Below are 14,504 nucleotides of genomic sequence, written 5' to 3'. Positions count from 1 at the left end.
AGCCACCACAATGAGAAGCCCGCGCACGGCAAATGAAGAGTAGCCCCCGCTTGCTGCAACTAGAGAAAGTCCACGCACAGCAACGAAGACCCAACACAGCCAATAAATAACTAAATTTATAAAATAAAATACTTATAGAACTAATAAGTGAGTTTAATAATAAGCTCACAGGCTACAAGATCAACATATAAAAATCAACTGTGTTTCTATATACTAGCAATAAACATGGAGAAAATGAAATTTGAAATACCATATACAAAAATTCAAAAAAAAAGAGAAACATTTAAGTATAAATCTAACAAAACACATACAGGATTTATATACTGAAAGCTACAAAATGCTAGTGAAAAAAAATCAAACAGGATCTAAATAGACAGTCCATTTTCATGGATTGGAAGCTCAACATAATAAAGATGTCAACGCTCCCCCCAAAAACCTGATTTCTATCAAAATCCCAGAAAGATTTTGCTGTACATTTAGACAAATTTACATGGAAAGTAAGTGGAATCAGAATAGCTAAAAGAATTCTGAAAAGGAAGAATGAAGTGGGGGGAATCAGCCTACCCAATCTCAAGACTTATTATTGATATATAGCTACAGTAATCAAGTCTGTGTGGTATCAGAGGATGGAACAGACAGAGAACCCAGAAACAGACACACATAAATACAGTCAACTGATTTTTTACAGAGATGCAAAACCAATTCCAGAAAGGATTAACAGTCTTTTCAACAAATAGTGATGGGACAATTGGACATCCATATGCAAAAAAAAAAAAAAAAAAGAACCTCAACATAACCCTCTCACCTTATTAAAAATTAACTGACAACAGAAAAGACTCGTGTATAAATCCTAGGACTATGAAACGTTCAGAAGATAACATAGGAGAAAATCTTGGGAAACTTGGTCTAGGTGAAGTGTTAAACATGACAACAAAACACAGTCCATAAAAGGAAAAACTGATAAATTGGACTGCATCAAAATTAAAAACTCTGTGAAAGGCACTGTCAAGAGAATAAAAAGATATGCTACTGATCACATATCTGACAAAGGATTCCTATCTCAAACATATATATAAGAACTCTCAAAACTCAACAATAAAAAAATAATAAAACAAGTAGAAAATGAGCAAATGACATGAAGACACATCTCACTGAACAGGATATATGGATGGCAAGTAAGCACATAAAAAGATGTTCAACATCACAAGCTATGGGAAATGCCAATTAGGATCACAGTGAAATATCACTACACACCTATCGGAATAGTTAAAATAAAAAACAGCGACAACAGCAAATGCTGGTGAGGATACAGAGAAAGTAAACCACACATACACTACTGATGGGAAAGAGAAATAGTAGAGAAACTCTGGAAAGCAGTTTGTCAGCTTTTTAAAAAACTAATCATATACTTACCACACATTCAACTCAGCAATTACATTTTTGGGCACTTATCCCAGAGAAATAAAACTTTATGTCTGCATAACAAGCTGTACATGAGTGTTCACGTAAGGTTTATTGGTAACAGCCAAAATCTAGAAACAACCAAAATGTCTCCCAATAGGTAAACGTTCAATACATAATGTGGTACATCCATACCGTGGCATACTACTCAGCAATAAAAAGGAACAGACTACTGACACATGCAACAATTTGGATGATTCTCAAGGGCGTTGTGCTTAGTGAAAACATCAAAAGATCTCAAAAGATCACATGTTATATGATTCCATGTATATAACACTGTGGAAATGACAAAGTTATACAGATGGCAAACAAATCAGTGGTTGACAGGAGTTAGGGAAGGGGAAGAAGGGTGTGACTATAAGAGGGTGTAGCAGGAAGAAGATATTATGAAGTTTTATATCTTGATTGAGGTGGCGGTTATACAAATCTACACATATGATAAAATGACATGGAACCACACATAAACATTGCACCAATTTCAAATTCCTGGTTTCGATTTTATCTACCATGTAACAGCTGGGGAAATGGGTGAAGAGTACATGAGACATGAGATTTCTCCATATTACCTTTGCAACTTCTTGTGAATCTATAATTATTTCAAAATTAAAAGTAAAAAAAAAATCAAAGTGCCTCCCACAAGAGACTTCTATATGTAGCACTGAATGCCTGGCACCTCTAACTAGGGGACACCACAAGGTATCTGGCATGTGATTTTTTTTTAAGGTTTTGTTTTTGTTTTTTCAAAATAAAAAAAAAGCATTTTTTCTGATGATAGAGAGTATTCAAGTAAATAATTAAGTATAAACTTGAATCATCAAAATCATATTCCCATGATTCATTTTTAGGTCTATCTTAAAAAGAAAATGTGAACAGGAAGATTATAAAGCAGTTGCTTTATTTTAGGAAAGCAAAAGATGACAACAATCTATTTTAAAAAGAAAAGTTTAAAGAAGAAAGGGTTTACAGTACATTTCTCATTTCTGTGATACTGGCTGGCTCAAAGTTTTCTTTTGTTTTAAAAGCACAGTAGCACGGAGACGCCAAGTTTCCCTCACTTGGATTCTATAAGGCAAAGATTTGCTCCCTACCTCAGGGGTTGGTACAGCATAGGCTGTGTAAGGAGGTGGGGAGGAAACCACGGCAGTCTCATCATACACGGTTTCTGAGCCAACATAAGCCTTGAGAGGAGAGAAAGTATGAAAACAAGTGAGTTGCCACAAAGCAACCAAAGGCTCTTATGATACTATACCCTTTTATTTAGTAAATTAAAAAAGTAATAAAAGCCGAAAAGTTTAATCTTTGAAGAGGAAATATAACAGCTCTCTGAGAAGCAATGACTAGCAGGACCACCCTCCCCTTGCCCACCACCCAGCACTCCAGTGTCCTTTGAATTCAGGAGGATGTGGCCCTCCTCAGCCACCAGCAGGGGGCAGAAGTAGAGTTCTCACTGCCCAAGAAGGCCACAGGGCCTCCACTGTTACCCAGCCCTTTTAAAAGATGTTACACCACTCTCAACACCCCTTCTGTTCACAAATAAAAATCCTACAATCTAAAACGTAGCAGTCAGGGATATGTTCTACACTCACAATCTGGTTTTTCCATTAAAAAATTTAAAAATCTTTCAGTAAATTACCCCCCAGTGGAAAACAAAAATATGTGTACTCTTTTTAAAAATATCCACATGAAGCATCACCTTAGCTCTTGCCCCTAACTATATGAATCATCAATACTAACTTCATTCAAGTAAAGGATTTTCATCGAAGAAAAGGTAACTGGACCTGTAATCTTAGGAGGAAAAACAGTCCCGAGCTAACAAAAGTAGGAAAAAACAGCATTTGGATATTAAGTCTTTTTACTTTCTTTTTCCCCTGTACAAATTCTTTAAAAAGCACCATCTACCTTTCTCTTTCCTTCCTAGAGAAATAAATGAAAAAATAAAACCCTATCTGAAGAATGAAAATGTTGACCACAGAGGGAATTGCCTTTGATTCCCTGACAGACACCAAGATGGTATCACTAGCCTCTACAAATGGCGTTTACTGTCTCAGTTACTTCCTAAAGCCGGAAGAAACTAGAGACAAGTACAAGTCCCAAAAATGTTTATTTCACAGGCTGAGATGCTATTCATGAAAAGGACCCTGTGGTCCCTTTTGTGCCTTCTCTGTAAATGGCAGCAGAATTCAGAGTGTTGCAAATCTTTGTGAGATACAAACATTTCTAGAAAACAACACTGGGACCAGTGTGCCTGTGTTAGGAGGGCTCCTCCTGCCAAAATGTTTTGGCAAAATCCAGCTTCCTCACTGTCAGCGAAACACAGCCTATCTCTGCTTGCTCATCCTGGGCTGGATGGCAAAAAAACCCTCTTCCCCATTTCCCTTTTTAACCTCCTGTTCTCCCGTTTGTTACAGCAAGACTAAGTGAAAACATTACTAGTGACTGCCATTAGCAACTTACTGTGTTTGTCCTGGAATCCTGAAGCGTAAATTTCCAGGCCCTGAAGAAAAGAAAGAGGTACTTTATTTCAGGCAATCCAACATCTATCTCAACGGTTCTCAAACCTGCACTGGCATCGGAATTTCTGAAAAAGCTTGTTTAAGAACAGATCTGAAGCCCTTGCCTCAAGACCTACTCAATCAACTTATCTAAGACATGCACTAGGAATATATGATATGTAAAGAAATAAATCTATAGTACATATGTAATATTTAAAGCATAATCTACTCTACAGTTTTTCCTTTACTTTTTAAATAAATGTACAATGTACCATGCTTAACTATACTAGAACTAGCAGTATCTGTTCATGTCATACACACAGATCTACTTGATTTTTTTAATGGCTACATAATGTTCCATGATATGAGATTTAGATGGTCAGCAATATTTTGCTATTAAAAATAATGTTGGTATTTGAGAAACTGACCTATAACGTACGTGAGTTTAAGGTATACAACATGATGACCTGACACGTGTATCATGAATTGATTACCACAATAAGCTAACACCTCCAGGCCCCCCGCACATGATTACCTTTATATTTTTTCTGGTGATAACACTTACGATCTACTCTCTTAACTTTCAAGTATATGAGACAGTATTATTAATTACAGTCACTATGCTGTACAATAGATGCCCAGAACTCACTCATTTTACAGCTGGATGCTTGTACTCTTTGTCCAATATCTCCCCCATTTCCCTCAACCCCTGGCAAACACCAATCTACTCTCTACTTCCATGATTTTGGCTTTTTTAGATTCTACATATAAGTGAGAACATATAGTATTTTTCTTTCTCTGTCTGACTTACTTCACTTAGCATAATGCCCTCAAGGTCCATTTATGTTGTTGTAAAGGCAGGGTTTCCTGTTTTATGGTTAACAGTCCATTACCCATGCATGCACAGGTCTGTGCGTGTGTGTGTGTGTGTGTGTGCGTGCGTGTGTGTGTATCACATTTTACTTATCAGTTCATCCATCATCAGACACTTGAGTTGTTTCCATGTCTTGGCTACTATGAATAATGCGAGAAACACAGGGGTACAGCTACCTCTTTGAGACAATGATTTAATTTCCTTCAGATATATACACAGAAGTGGCATTGCTGAATCATATGGTAGTTCAACTTTTAATTTTTTGAGGAACCTCCATACTGTTTTCCATAGTGGCTGCACAAAGTTACATGCCCACCAATAGTGCACAAGGTTCCCTTTTCTCCACACCCTCACCAATACTTATCTTTTGTCTTTTTGATAACAGCCATTCTAAGGTGTGAGGTGATCTCACTGTGGTTTTGGTTTGCACCTCCCTGATTATTAGTGATGTTGAGCACCTTTGGAAAAACGTTTTTTCAAGTCCTTTCCCCATCTTTTAATTGGTTCGTTTTTATGCTATGGAGTCATACAAGTTCCCTATATATTTTAGATATTAAACCCTTATCACATAAATGGTTTGCAAATATTTTCTCCTATTCCATAGGATGCCTTGTTATTTTTCTAATTGTTTCTTTTGCTGTGCAGAAGTTTTTTAGTTGAATGTAGTCCCAACTTGTTTACTTCTGCTTTTGTTGCTTGCACTTTTGGTGTCATATCCAAAATCGCTGCCAAGACTGTCAAAGACCTTTTCCCCATGTTTCCTTCTAGTAGGTTTACAGTTTATGGTCTTACATTTAAGTCTTCAATCCATTTCAAGTTAACTTTTGTGACTGGTCAAGAGAGGGAGTAAGTCCTTTCTGAAAAATCTGGGTTCTACACTCTTCTAAGCATAATTCCTTTGAATGTCTTATGCCGGGGCTCGCTTATCCTTCTCTGCCTTCCAGTGTTCTGAAATGACAAGCCCTGGGGGAACCTTCCAGTCTCTGCTAAGGTCCCAAGGATATCATAGGCTCAAGGGTTTTTCCTTGGCTTTTTCAAGAAGTATCAGCACCTCTACAGACCGCAGGGTACTACCAAAAATTTTTAAGATTTAATTAGCTCATCTTGTTACTGCTTCTGGGAGTTGGGGTAGGGTTAAAAACTGTGATACATCTCAACAGAATCTTCTATTTCTTTTTCTGACTGTTGCTCTTTGTATTCTGTGCTTGAAATTAAACTTCTTTATTTGGCTGTCACTTCTGAATGTCTTCCCCTTCATTTCACTAGGTAGTTGAGGAAGATGACACAGATTCATTTCCCCCTTTTTTCTCAGAGGTCTCTGGCATGGGTTGAATTGTATCCCCTGCAGAAAGATAAGCTTAAGTCCTAATCCCCAGTACAGGTGAATTACTTAGAAATAGGGTCTCTGCAGATGGAGTCAAATTAAGATGAGGTCATACTGAATGAAGGTGTCCTTATAAGAAGACGAAATGTGGACATAGACACACAGGGAGAATACCATGTTATAACAGAGGCAGAGACTGGAGTGGTGCAGCTGCAAGCCAAAGAACATCAAGGATAACCGGCCACAACCAAACCTAGGAAGAGGCCAGGAATGATTCTATCCAGAGTCTTAGAGGAAGCATGGCTCTGCTGACACAGTAATGTCAGACCTCTAGCTTCTGGAACTGTGAGAGAATAAACCTGTTGTTTTAAGGCACCTAACTTGTGATACTGTGTTACAGCAGCCCCAGGAAACAAACAGTCTCTTCTTCTTTACTTTTTTACCTTGCTGTGTCATTTTATTTCAAGTGTGTTTCCTGTTAACAGAATAAATAGGTGGACTTTGTATTTTCTGCCCAATCTCAGATCTTATCCTTTTTAAGGAGAATTTAACCAACTCACATTTATTGAATTCACAGATATCATTGGTCTAATTACTGCTACTTCATCTCCTGTCATGCTTTATTAAGCTTACCTGCTGGTTTTTTTTTATTCTTCTAGTATTATCCTCCATTGCTCTGTCCCTAACTGTACCCTTAAAATTAGACACATAAATAAACCTCTATTTTCCCATAAAGGTTAAGAAAAAGTCAGCCTTCCATGCCAAACAAGGCAAGCCCTTCAGTGTACTTTTACCCCTTCTCCCTCCTCTATGACAAAAAAGCCTCCCATGTTTTGTTAAAATATTCTAAAATTTTAGTTCTAGATATTTTTTCCACTAGTACTTAAAGGAACCGTCCATACATGTGACATCTCAGCAAACAGTAGAATAGAGCAGTTAAGAACAAAGGGCTATGAAGACAAAGATTCAAATTCTGAGTCTAGTCTACAAGCTCTAAAACCTTGGGAAGTATGGCAGGCAGAATGATGCCTCCTCCCTACAGACAGATCCATATCCTAATCCCCAGAACCTCTGAAAATGTTACCTCACCAGGCAAATGGACTCTGCAGCTATACTTAAGGTTAAGGACCTTGAAATGGGGAAGATTATACTGGATTATCGAGGCTGGCTCAAACTATTCTTAAATCCTTAAAAGCATATAACCTTCCCCAGCTACAGAGAATCAGACAGATGACAGCAGGAGAAGGGCTCAGCCCAGAAGCCAAGGAATGCAGGAGGACTCTTGAAGCTAGAAAAGGCAAGGAAACGGACTCCCCCCTAGAGCCTCAAGAAGGGATCATGGCCCTGCCAACACTTTGAAACCTAGTATAAAACTCTGACCTCCAGAAATGTAATCAGAAATGGGTACTGTTCGAAGCCACTAAGCTTGTGGTAATTTATTACAAGAGCATTAAAAACTGATACAGAAAGTTACTTAACCTCACTATGCCTCAATTTCTTACAGCAGAACAGTATCCACTTTATAAGATATGGTGAGGATTAAACAACATACATAAAGCAGTTAGCACAGTACCCAGTGCAAAGTAAGTGTTCAAATTATTAGAGTAAAAATATAGATCCAGTTTATAAAAAAGTAGCAAACTGGCTTGACCTGTGTTCATTTCTCCATTAGTCTTTAGGAAAGGTACATCTTTTCCAGAAAGTGCTATTTAAGATTCACTAATATAAATGAGAAGAATGTAAAAACAAAACTACATCTAGGATTTAAAATAAACCCTAGAGATCTGCAATGTCCAGAGTTAACCTTTGTTAGTGGTACAGTGTGGACAGGAAAAAAAAAATCAGTGTTTTCAAGATTCTGATCCTACATCAATGCTAATGTTAACAGACTGAGAATTAATAAAGTTGGGTTTTCCTTCTTTGTGGTTCCATACCCCTTCTTCAGAGATGGCAGATGGAAATAAGAACCACCAAAAGGAGAAAGGCTATATAATACAGATGTCAGTGCTTTTTAAAAAGACATTTACATAAAAAGGACAAGATTTAAGGGGAATTCCCTGGCAGTCCAGTGGTTAGGACTCCATGCTCTCACTGCCGAGGGCCCAGGTTCAGTCCTTGGTCGGGGAACTAATACCCCACAAGCCATATGGCACGGCCAAAAAAGGAAAATTTAAGAATCCACTTAACTATGCCCATCGCCCAATGTGCATCTAGTAATGAAAAAAGAGAGTGCAAAATGACTGTAGCTAATAGTTTCTGCCATACTCACTACAATGGGACCCTGCATGGACAGCTCTGCAGAGGCAGAAACGAGGATCAGGGTTATCAGACATGGAGTAAGACTCTTAACATTTCTTTCACACAACCTCTGAGTCACTTATTCTGCTGCCTACAGGAACACGCCACTCCCATTCTTCTCCCTTCCTCATAACTGGAAATTGAAACAGAAAACACTTTTAAAATTAAACACACTGGAAAAAAACTTACAAACAATCATCTGTGCTTTCTGCACAAAGACTGATGGTTTTCCCATCTCGGCAAACAATCTGCAGCAGACAGTCTTTTGGCTTCCCATCTGGAGGCTGAATATCTATGAAAAATATATAGAATACAAGAGTATTTACAGTTTTTTTTTTTAAGGATTTCTTAACAGCTCAGATAAGCAAAGGACCAGAACTTCAGAACATTACAATTATAAAACATCTTTGTTCTGCTGTACAGAACCAAACACATGAATCATTACTCCATTCTAATTAAACTTCCTGCTGGAGAAACACGTAAGCCTCTTCCAGAGCACAATCCACATATGGTGATATACAAAATAGCCCAGACATTAGAAGAATAAGCACAACGAAAAGTGTTGCAAAGCATCAGTTAACAGAATACTTACTGCTTTTATTCACAAAGCATCAAACTAGATCGCTGCTTTAAAAGTGAAAATCGGTTGTTTAAAGTATCTCTGTGTACCAAGAACTAAGACCTATGATATCTGAGCCTGGTTTAAGTAAGGATTTCAATAGCTAGTCCATAGAGGCTTGTGTTTCAAGAACTTATAGGGGCAGGATATTATTACACCAATGGTTACTACAGCAGCCTCTTTATTCCAAATAGCAACAGAGCTAATAAAACAAACAGGGAAGTCTACATATGTCATTAATTAGAAATAGAAAAGTCTATGCTTATTAAAACAAAAAAAAAAACTATTCCTTCAATAGTTGTGATAATTATATTGAAAGACATCATGGATTTTAAGAAACTGACTAGAGTTGTTATCAATAAGCCAGTTTCTGAGTCACAAAATCTATACTGCCTAGGGTAGCTCCATCCTTCTTGGGGTTCCCAGCACTCTGGTTCCTTAGTCTTCCACCACCTTCTCCATTAGAGAGAATGGAAATGTGGACTGATGGGTCTAATTCAGAGGAGAAAATTAATCTGCCAACCCACATGGGTCATAATCCAAGTGTCTGGTTTCATCTGGTTACCTCTTCCCAGATGAAACCCTTCTTTGGTCTGTAAATGAAAGCAGAATGGGTAAGGAAGAAGAATCAACTCCCATCAAGAAAGCAGAAGGGCAGGCGACAGAAGCTGGACAAGACAGACCCACTTACCCCGACATTCATGTCCCGTGCGGATGTTGATGCAGTCCACGGGCATGTGGACCTTATCCTCCACACTCTGCCGAGTCTGGTCATCATAATAGATCAGGTGACCATCTGACCACAGGTCAAACCAATTCTTCTTCCAGCGCTTCAAAATAGTACCTGAAAAAAAGTGGGAAATGTTGCCTTTGAGTGGAAAAGCAAGGACTTTGTCCTTTCATTCACCGGTAACAGAAACAAAAGAAACTTTCCTCTGGTCCCAAAAGTATACCTGCATACAATTGCCCAGAGCAGTCCATCAAAATGGAAGTGAAGGGCTTCCCTGGTGGTGCAGTGGTTGAGAGTCCACCTGCCGATGCAGGGGATACCAGTTCGTGCCCCGGTCCGGGAGGATCCCGCATGCCGCGGAGCGGCTGGGCCCGTGAGCCATGGCCACTGGGCCTGCGCGTCCGGAGCCTGTGCTCCGCAATGGAAGAGGCCACAACAGTGAGAGGCCCGCATACCGCAAAAAAAAAAAAAAAAAAAAAAGGAAGTGAAAGCAGACCCGAACTGCATGAACACCCGTGCTGTACCAGGGCTGCATGCAGCATGCTCTAAGATGAGAACTTCGATCTTACTGAGAACTCTGCCAACTTAAAAGTATCAAAATATTTTTACAAAAAAGAAAGTTCAATAAAACTTTGATTTTGAGCTAATGAAACATGTCTAACATTTAACTCTCCATGTGGTATATCTAATCCTTCCCAGCAGTATCTAACTGCTAGATTGATCAGAAAACTTTGAACTGTAAAGTCTCTACACACAAATAACAGTAATACCTTCCTCTTCTGGAAAAACTTCTCTTTTTCTTGAAGGGCCTTCACATACACTCTTCTCTAATGCTCACCTTCCCTTACAGCCCACAGTGTGGGGAGTCTCCCTGCCTAAGACTATGCAGAGGCAGGCTCAGACACTGGATACATCCACACCCAGACACTGACCCAGGCCCAGGGCCTGACTCCTACCCAGCACGCATCCATCCTACTAACTCACACGTCTCTATCAGTTTGAGAGAATTCATCCATTCATTTGTAATCTTGGACTAGGCATTTAACTTCATAAAACTCTAATTTCCTTGTCAGCCAAAAGGGAAATCTAAAAGTTACCCCTGCACCTTTCTCACATCCATACGCCACCGGCTGCGTCTTTTGTTCCTATAGATCCCACCCTGTTCATGGCCAATGTGCACAAATTCCAAATATTCATCCCAGCAGCCTTGCACATTTCTTTTACCACTATCAAACACCCACCTTGCTGAGAGGCAACCACAGCACTTGCCCAAACTGATAAATAAGTGACACCCAGCATCCATTTAACTGGCAGTGCCTGAGCTGTGCAGAAACTACCAAAGAGAGCCACCCAAACACAGACAGGTGTAATCACCGGGTTGGGGAGTTCTACCCAAGTATCGCACCTGCCATCAAAGGTCTGACTGCAGAACCCTAAATTAAGCTGTCCTCCAGAGTCCAGATACTGAGTCCTAAGAGTCTGCCAATGGCAAGAAAAGGAAACCTGAAGACAGCGGTGCATATATGTAACTACATGTGTATCTCTGCTGCTCTGCAACTCAGTGAATATAATACAACTCACCTCATTTTAGTTTATTATGAATGATACTTCTGCTTTAGCAAAGACGGAAAAATAAACCCAACATCAGGAGACTGGGAAATGGAATAAGTCTTCTGAATACACACTTTTGAGATAACCATAACTAAGACAGTGGAAAGGTCTGTACAACTTATTTACAGAACTCCTATTTTGTGTACATCATCATGCTAAGCGCTGATGGGAAGCACAAAATTGTCAAAAGGGTCACTGTTCACTTATGTTGACAGAGCATTTATATTGAGTCATGATGGAGAAAGGAAACTTGCCCTCAAAGAGTGCAGGAAGGGAAGGCACATCCTCCAGGTCTGAGCAAGGCTCTCCATGTCCCCTGACCATTTTAGGGTCACCCAAGATCCTCAAAACCCAAAACAAGGAAACTTACACAAACACTGGGGCTAGATTCCAATATGTCACAACTTTTTTTTTTTTTTTTTTTAAGCCAACAATACAATAGCTGCATCTATTCTTAGACTACAGAACTGTCATAGACCTTGAAAGGACACCTGTTCAGCTCCAGGTCTGAGAACGTAAAACTAGTAACAGGACAGACAGTCTGAAAGCTCATCTCCTGGTAGAAAGGGTGTTGATGTTGAAACGAGACAGCCCTGAGTCTGAATGTAGGTTTGCCACCCATAGTTAACATCTGGACCAGTTATCAGTGAACCTCTATTTCTTCAGCTGGAAGCTGGGGTAATGCCACCCACCTCACAGAGCTGTTGTGATAATTATATTGATATAAAAATCTGTACAATGGGAACACAAACAAGCTTCATAAATAGTTTTTATAAACCGTCTAAGGTATGCAACTCCATTCTTCATTGCTAGGCTCAATTTTAGCTAAGTATTGAAAATATTCCTTAAATACAAATTCATATCTGAACAATACAGTATATATCACCACTCAAGCTTTTGCTGGAGTCATAAACAATATACTAGTCACTTTTCCCTTAATGCTGCTCTTTCTAGAACGACAGCAGAATAATCTGCTTACTCTTTCTGCAATAAATAGAGCTGCTTCTTCCTGCTTTAAAACATACTATGAATCCTACTTAAGGTGGCAGCCTCAGAGATAAGCAGAGTTAAGTATATGCAGGCCCATAGAGATGAGTCTAAGAAAATGAACTTAATCCCATAAAAAAAGAACTGACGGGCTTCCCTGGTGGCGCAGTGGTTGAGAGTCTGTCTGCCAATGCAGGGGACACGGGTTCATGCCCCAGTCCGGGAAGATCCCACATGCTGTGGAGTGGCTGGGCCCGTGAGCCATGGCCACTGGGCCTGCACGTCCAGAGCCTGTGCTCCGCAATGGGAGAGGCCACAACACTGAGAGGCCCGTGCACCGCAAAAAAAAAAAAAAAGAACTGAGTCCCTTCTCCAGAGTCCTTTTGGCGACACAAAAGATTTGGTTTTAGATAAACTTGTTCCCTCGGGTCAAATCTTAATCTATAATTGAAGACTCTAGTATTTCAGAATCTGGTCACTGCTCAATCCCCAGATGAGACAGGTGTTTCCCACAAAGCGAGCAGTACCTCCATGCTAATATATTAGCTCAGCTCCATGGTAATATATCAGCTCAGCTTGGGTAGATCCAAGAAGCTCAGGTCAGCCATTAATAATACAGCATGCTAGGGACTTCCCTGGCCATTCAGTGGTTAAGATTCTATGCTTCCATTGCAGGGGGCACAGGTTCCATCCGTGGTCGGGGAACTAACTTTGTCGCACAGTGTAGCCAAATAATAATAATAATAATAATAATATAGCACGCTAGTGAGAAAAGAGAAACCAGCAGGGACTATTACTGTCCCCTGGTTCCTGTCAAGGCAGCAACCAAGAAGCTCCACATTGCAGAAAAACGGTTCATAGAGCTCTAAAAATCTGCAAGAGGAAATCCAGGGCAACAACATTAGTAAGACTTTGTTATTTGTTTGTAAATACTGGCAGTGTCAGCCACAGAAATAAAGATGTGCCCTAAGACAACACTAAACCCAGCCCAAGGGGCTCACGTCCTGTACTTACTCTGTCTCAGCAACCATCCACTCTTCACAAACGCCATCTTTCCACCTGTAGAAGAAGAAACAGGCAGGCTCAAAATTATACCCAGAAAAGAGAATGACCCGTATGAGCTGTTTTTACTCACAACACTTCTGACACCAAATGTGTGGGGGTTTTCCATACCAACAACCAATTTTCCAATTCTCAGGACACCAACTGGATGTCTAATGATTCAATTAGATTCTGACACTAACTACCTGGACTTAGCATCAGACCTCACAGCTTAAGGGCTCAGTTCCACAAGAATGCTCCCACTTTAGACACAAGTCCTGGGCCACCCATATTTCTGATCTATAAATTGGGGGTGCCCACAACCCCCTCCTGAGATTCGATAATTTGCTAGTATGGCTCACAGAACTCAGGAAGGCACTTTACTTACTATTACCTATTCATTATAAAAGGATACAACTCAGGAACAGCAAGATGGAAGAGATGCAGAGGACAAGGATTGGGGGAAGAGCACAGAGCTTCCATGCCTCTCCAGGCACCATTCTCCCAGCATCTCCATGTGATCACTGGAACCCTGTCATTTACGGGTTTTTAAGGAGGTTCCATTAGGTAGCCATGACTGATTACATCATTGGACACTGGTCCTTAAGCTCCATCTCCAGCCTCTCTGCCATCTCTGGAGGTCCAGGGATGGGGCTGAAAGTTCTTTTTATTTTTTATTTATACATTTATTTATTTTATTTTTGGCTGCGTTGGGTTTTGTTGCTGGTTGCGGCGAGCGGGGGCTACTCTTCGTTGCGGTGCACAGGCTTCTCACTGCGGTGGCTTCTCTTGTTGCGGAGCATGGGCTCTAGGAGTGCAGGCTTCAGTGGTTGTGGCTCACGGCCTCTAGAGCGCAGGCTTAGTAGTTGTGGCGCACAGGCTTAGCTGCTCTGTGGCATGTGGGATCTTCCTGGGCCAGGGCTCGAACCCATGTCCCCTGCATTGGCAGGCAGATTCTTAACACTGCACCACCAGGGAAGCCCCTGGGGCTGAAAGTTCTAACCTGCTCATCACAAGCTTGGTCCCTCTGGCAACCAGCCCTACCCTGAAGTTATCTAGGGGCCCAT

At 40.3% G+C, this 14,504-nt stretch overlaps 1 protein-coding gene across 7 annotated transcripts in view; it reads right to left on the bottom strand.

Annotated features, from left to right (window-relative positions):
- The window catches only part of PLEKHB2 (pleckstrin homology domain containing B2), a 33,629-nt gene extending 20,182 nt beyond the window's left edge, over positions 1-13,447 (bottom strand). For 3 of the 7 annotated variants that reach the window (XM_065880584.1, XM_065880585.1, XM_065880586.1), the window contains exons 1-5: positions 13,411-13,447; positions 9,760-9,912; positions 8,639-8,741; positions 3,916-3,955; positions 2,550-2,639 (exon numbers count right to left, since the gene is read on the bottom strand). In XM_065880584.1, coding sequence (XP_065736656.1) covers positions 2,550-2,639; positions 3,916-3,955; positions 8,639-8,741; positions 9,760-9,912; positions 13,411-13,447 — 423 coding nt within the window. Of the gene's footprint in view, positions 1-2,542; positions 2,640-3,915; positions 3,956-8,638; positions 8,742-9,759; positions 9,913-13,410 lie in introns of those variants that run through there. The other 4 variants (XM_065880587.1, XM_065880588.1, XM_065880583.1 and 1 more) reach the window with 3 other exon arrangements.
- Between the last annotated feature and the right edge of the window lie 1,057 nt (positions 13,448-14,504).

This window comes from Phocoena phocoena, chromosome 7 (assembly GCF_963924675.1).
Source record: "Phocoena phocoena chromosome 7, mPhoPho1.1, whole genome shotgun sequence".
NCBI classification, from domain to species: domain Eukaryota; kingdom Metazoa; phylum Chordata; class Mammalia; order Artiodactyla; family Phocoenidae; genus Phocoena; species Phocoena phocoena.
The sequence above is the reverse complement of the archived record's forward strand: the minus strand, read 5'-3'. Positions and strand labels throughout refer to the sequence as shown.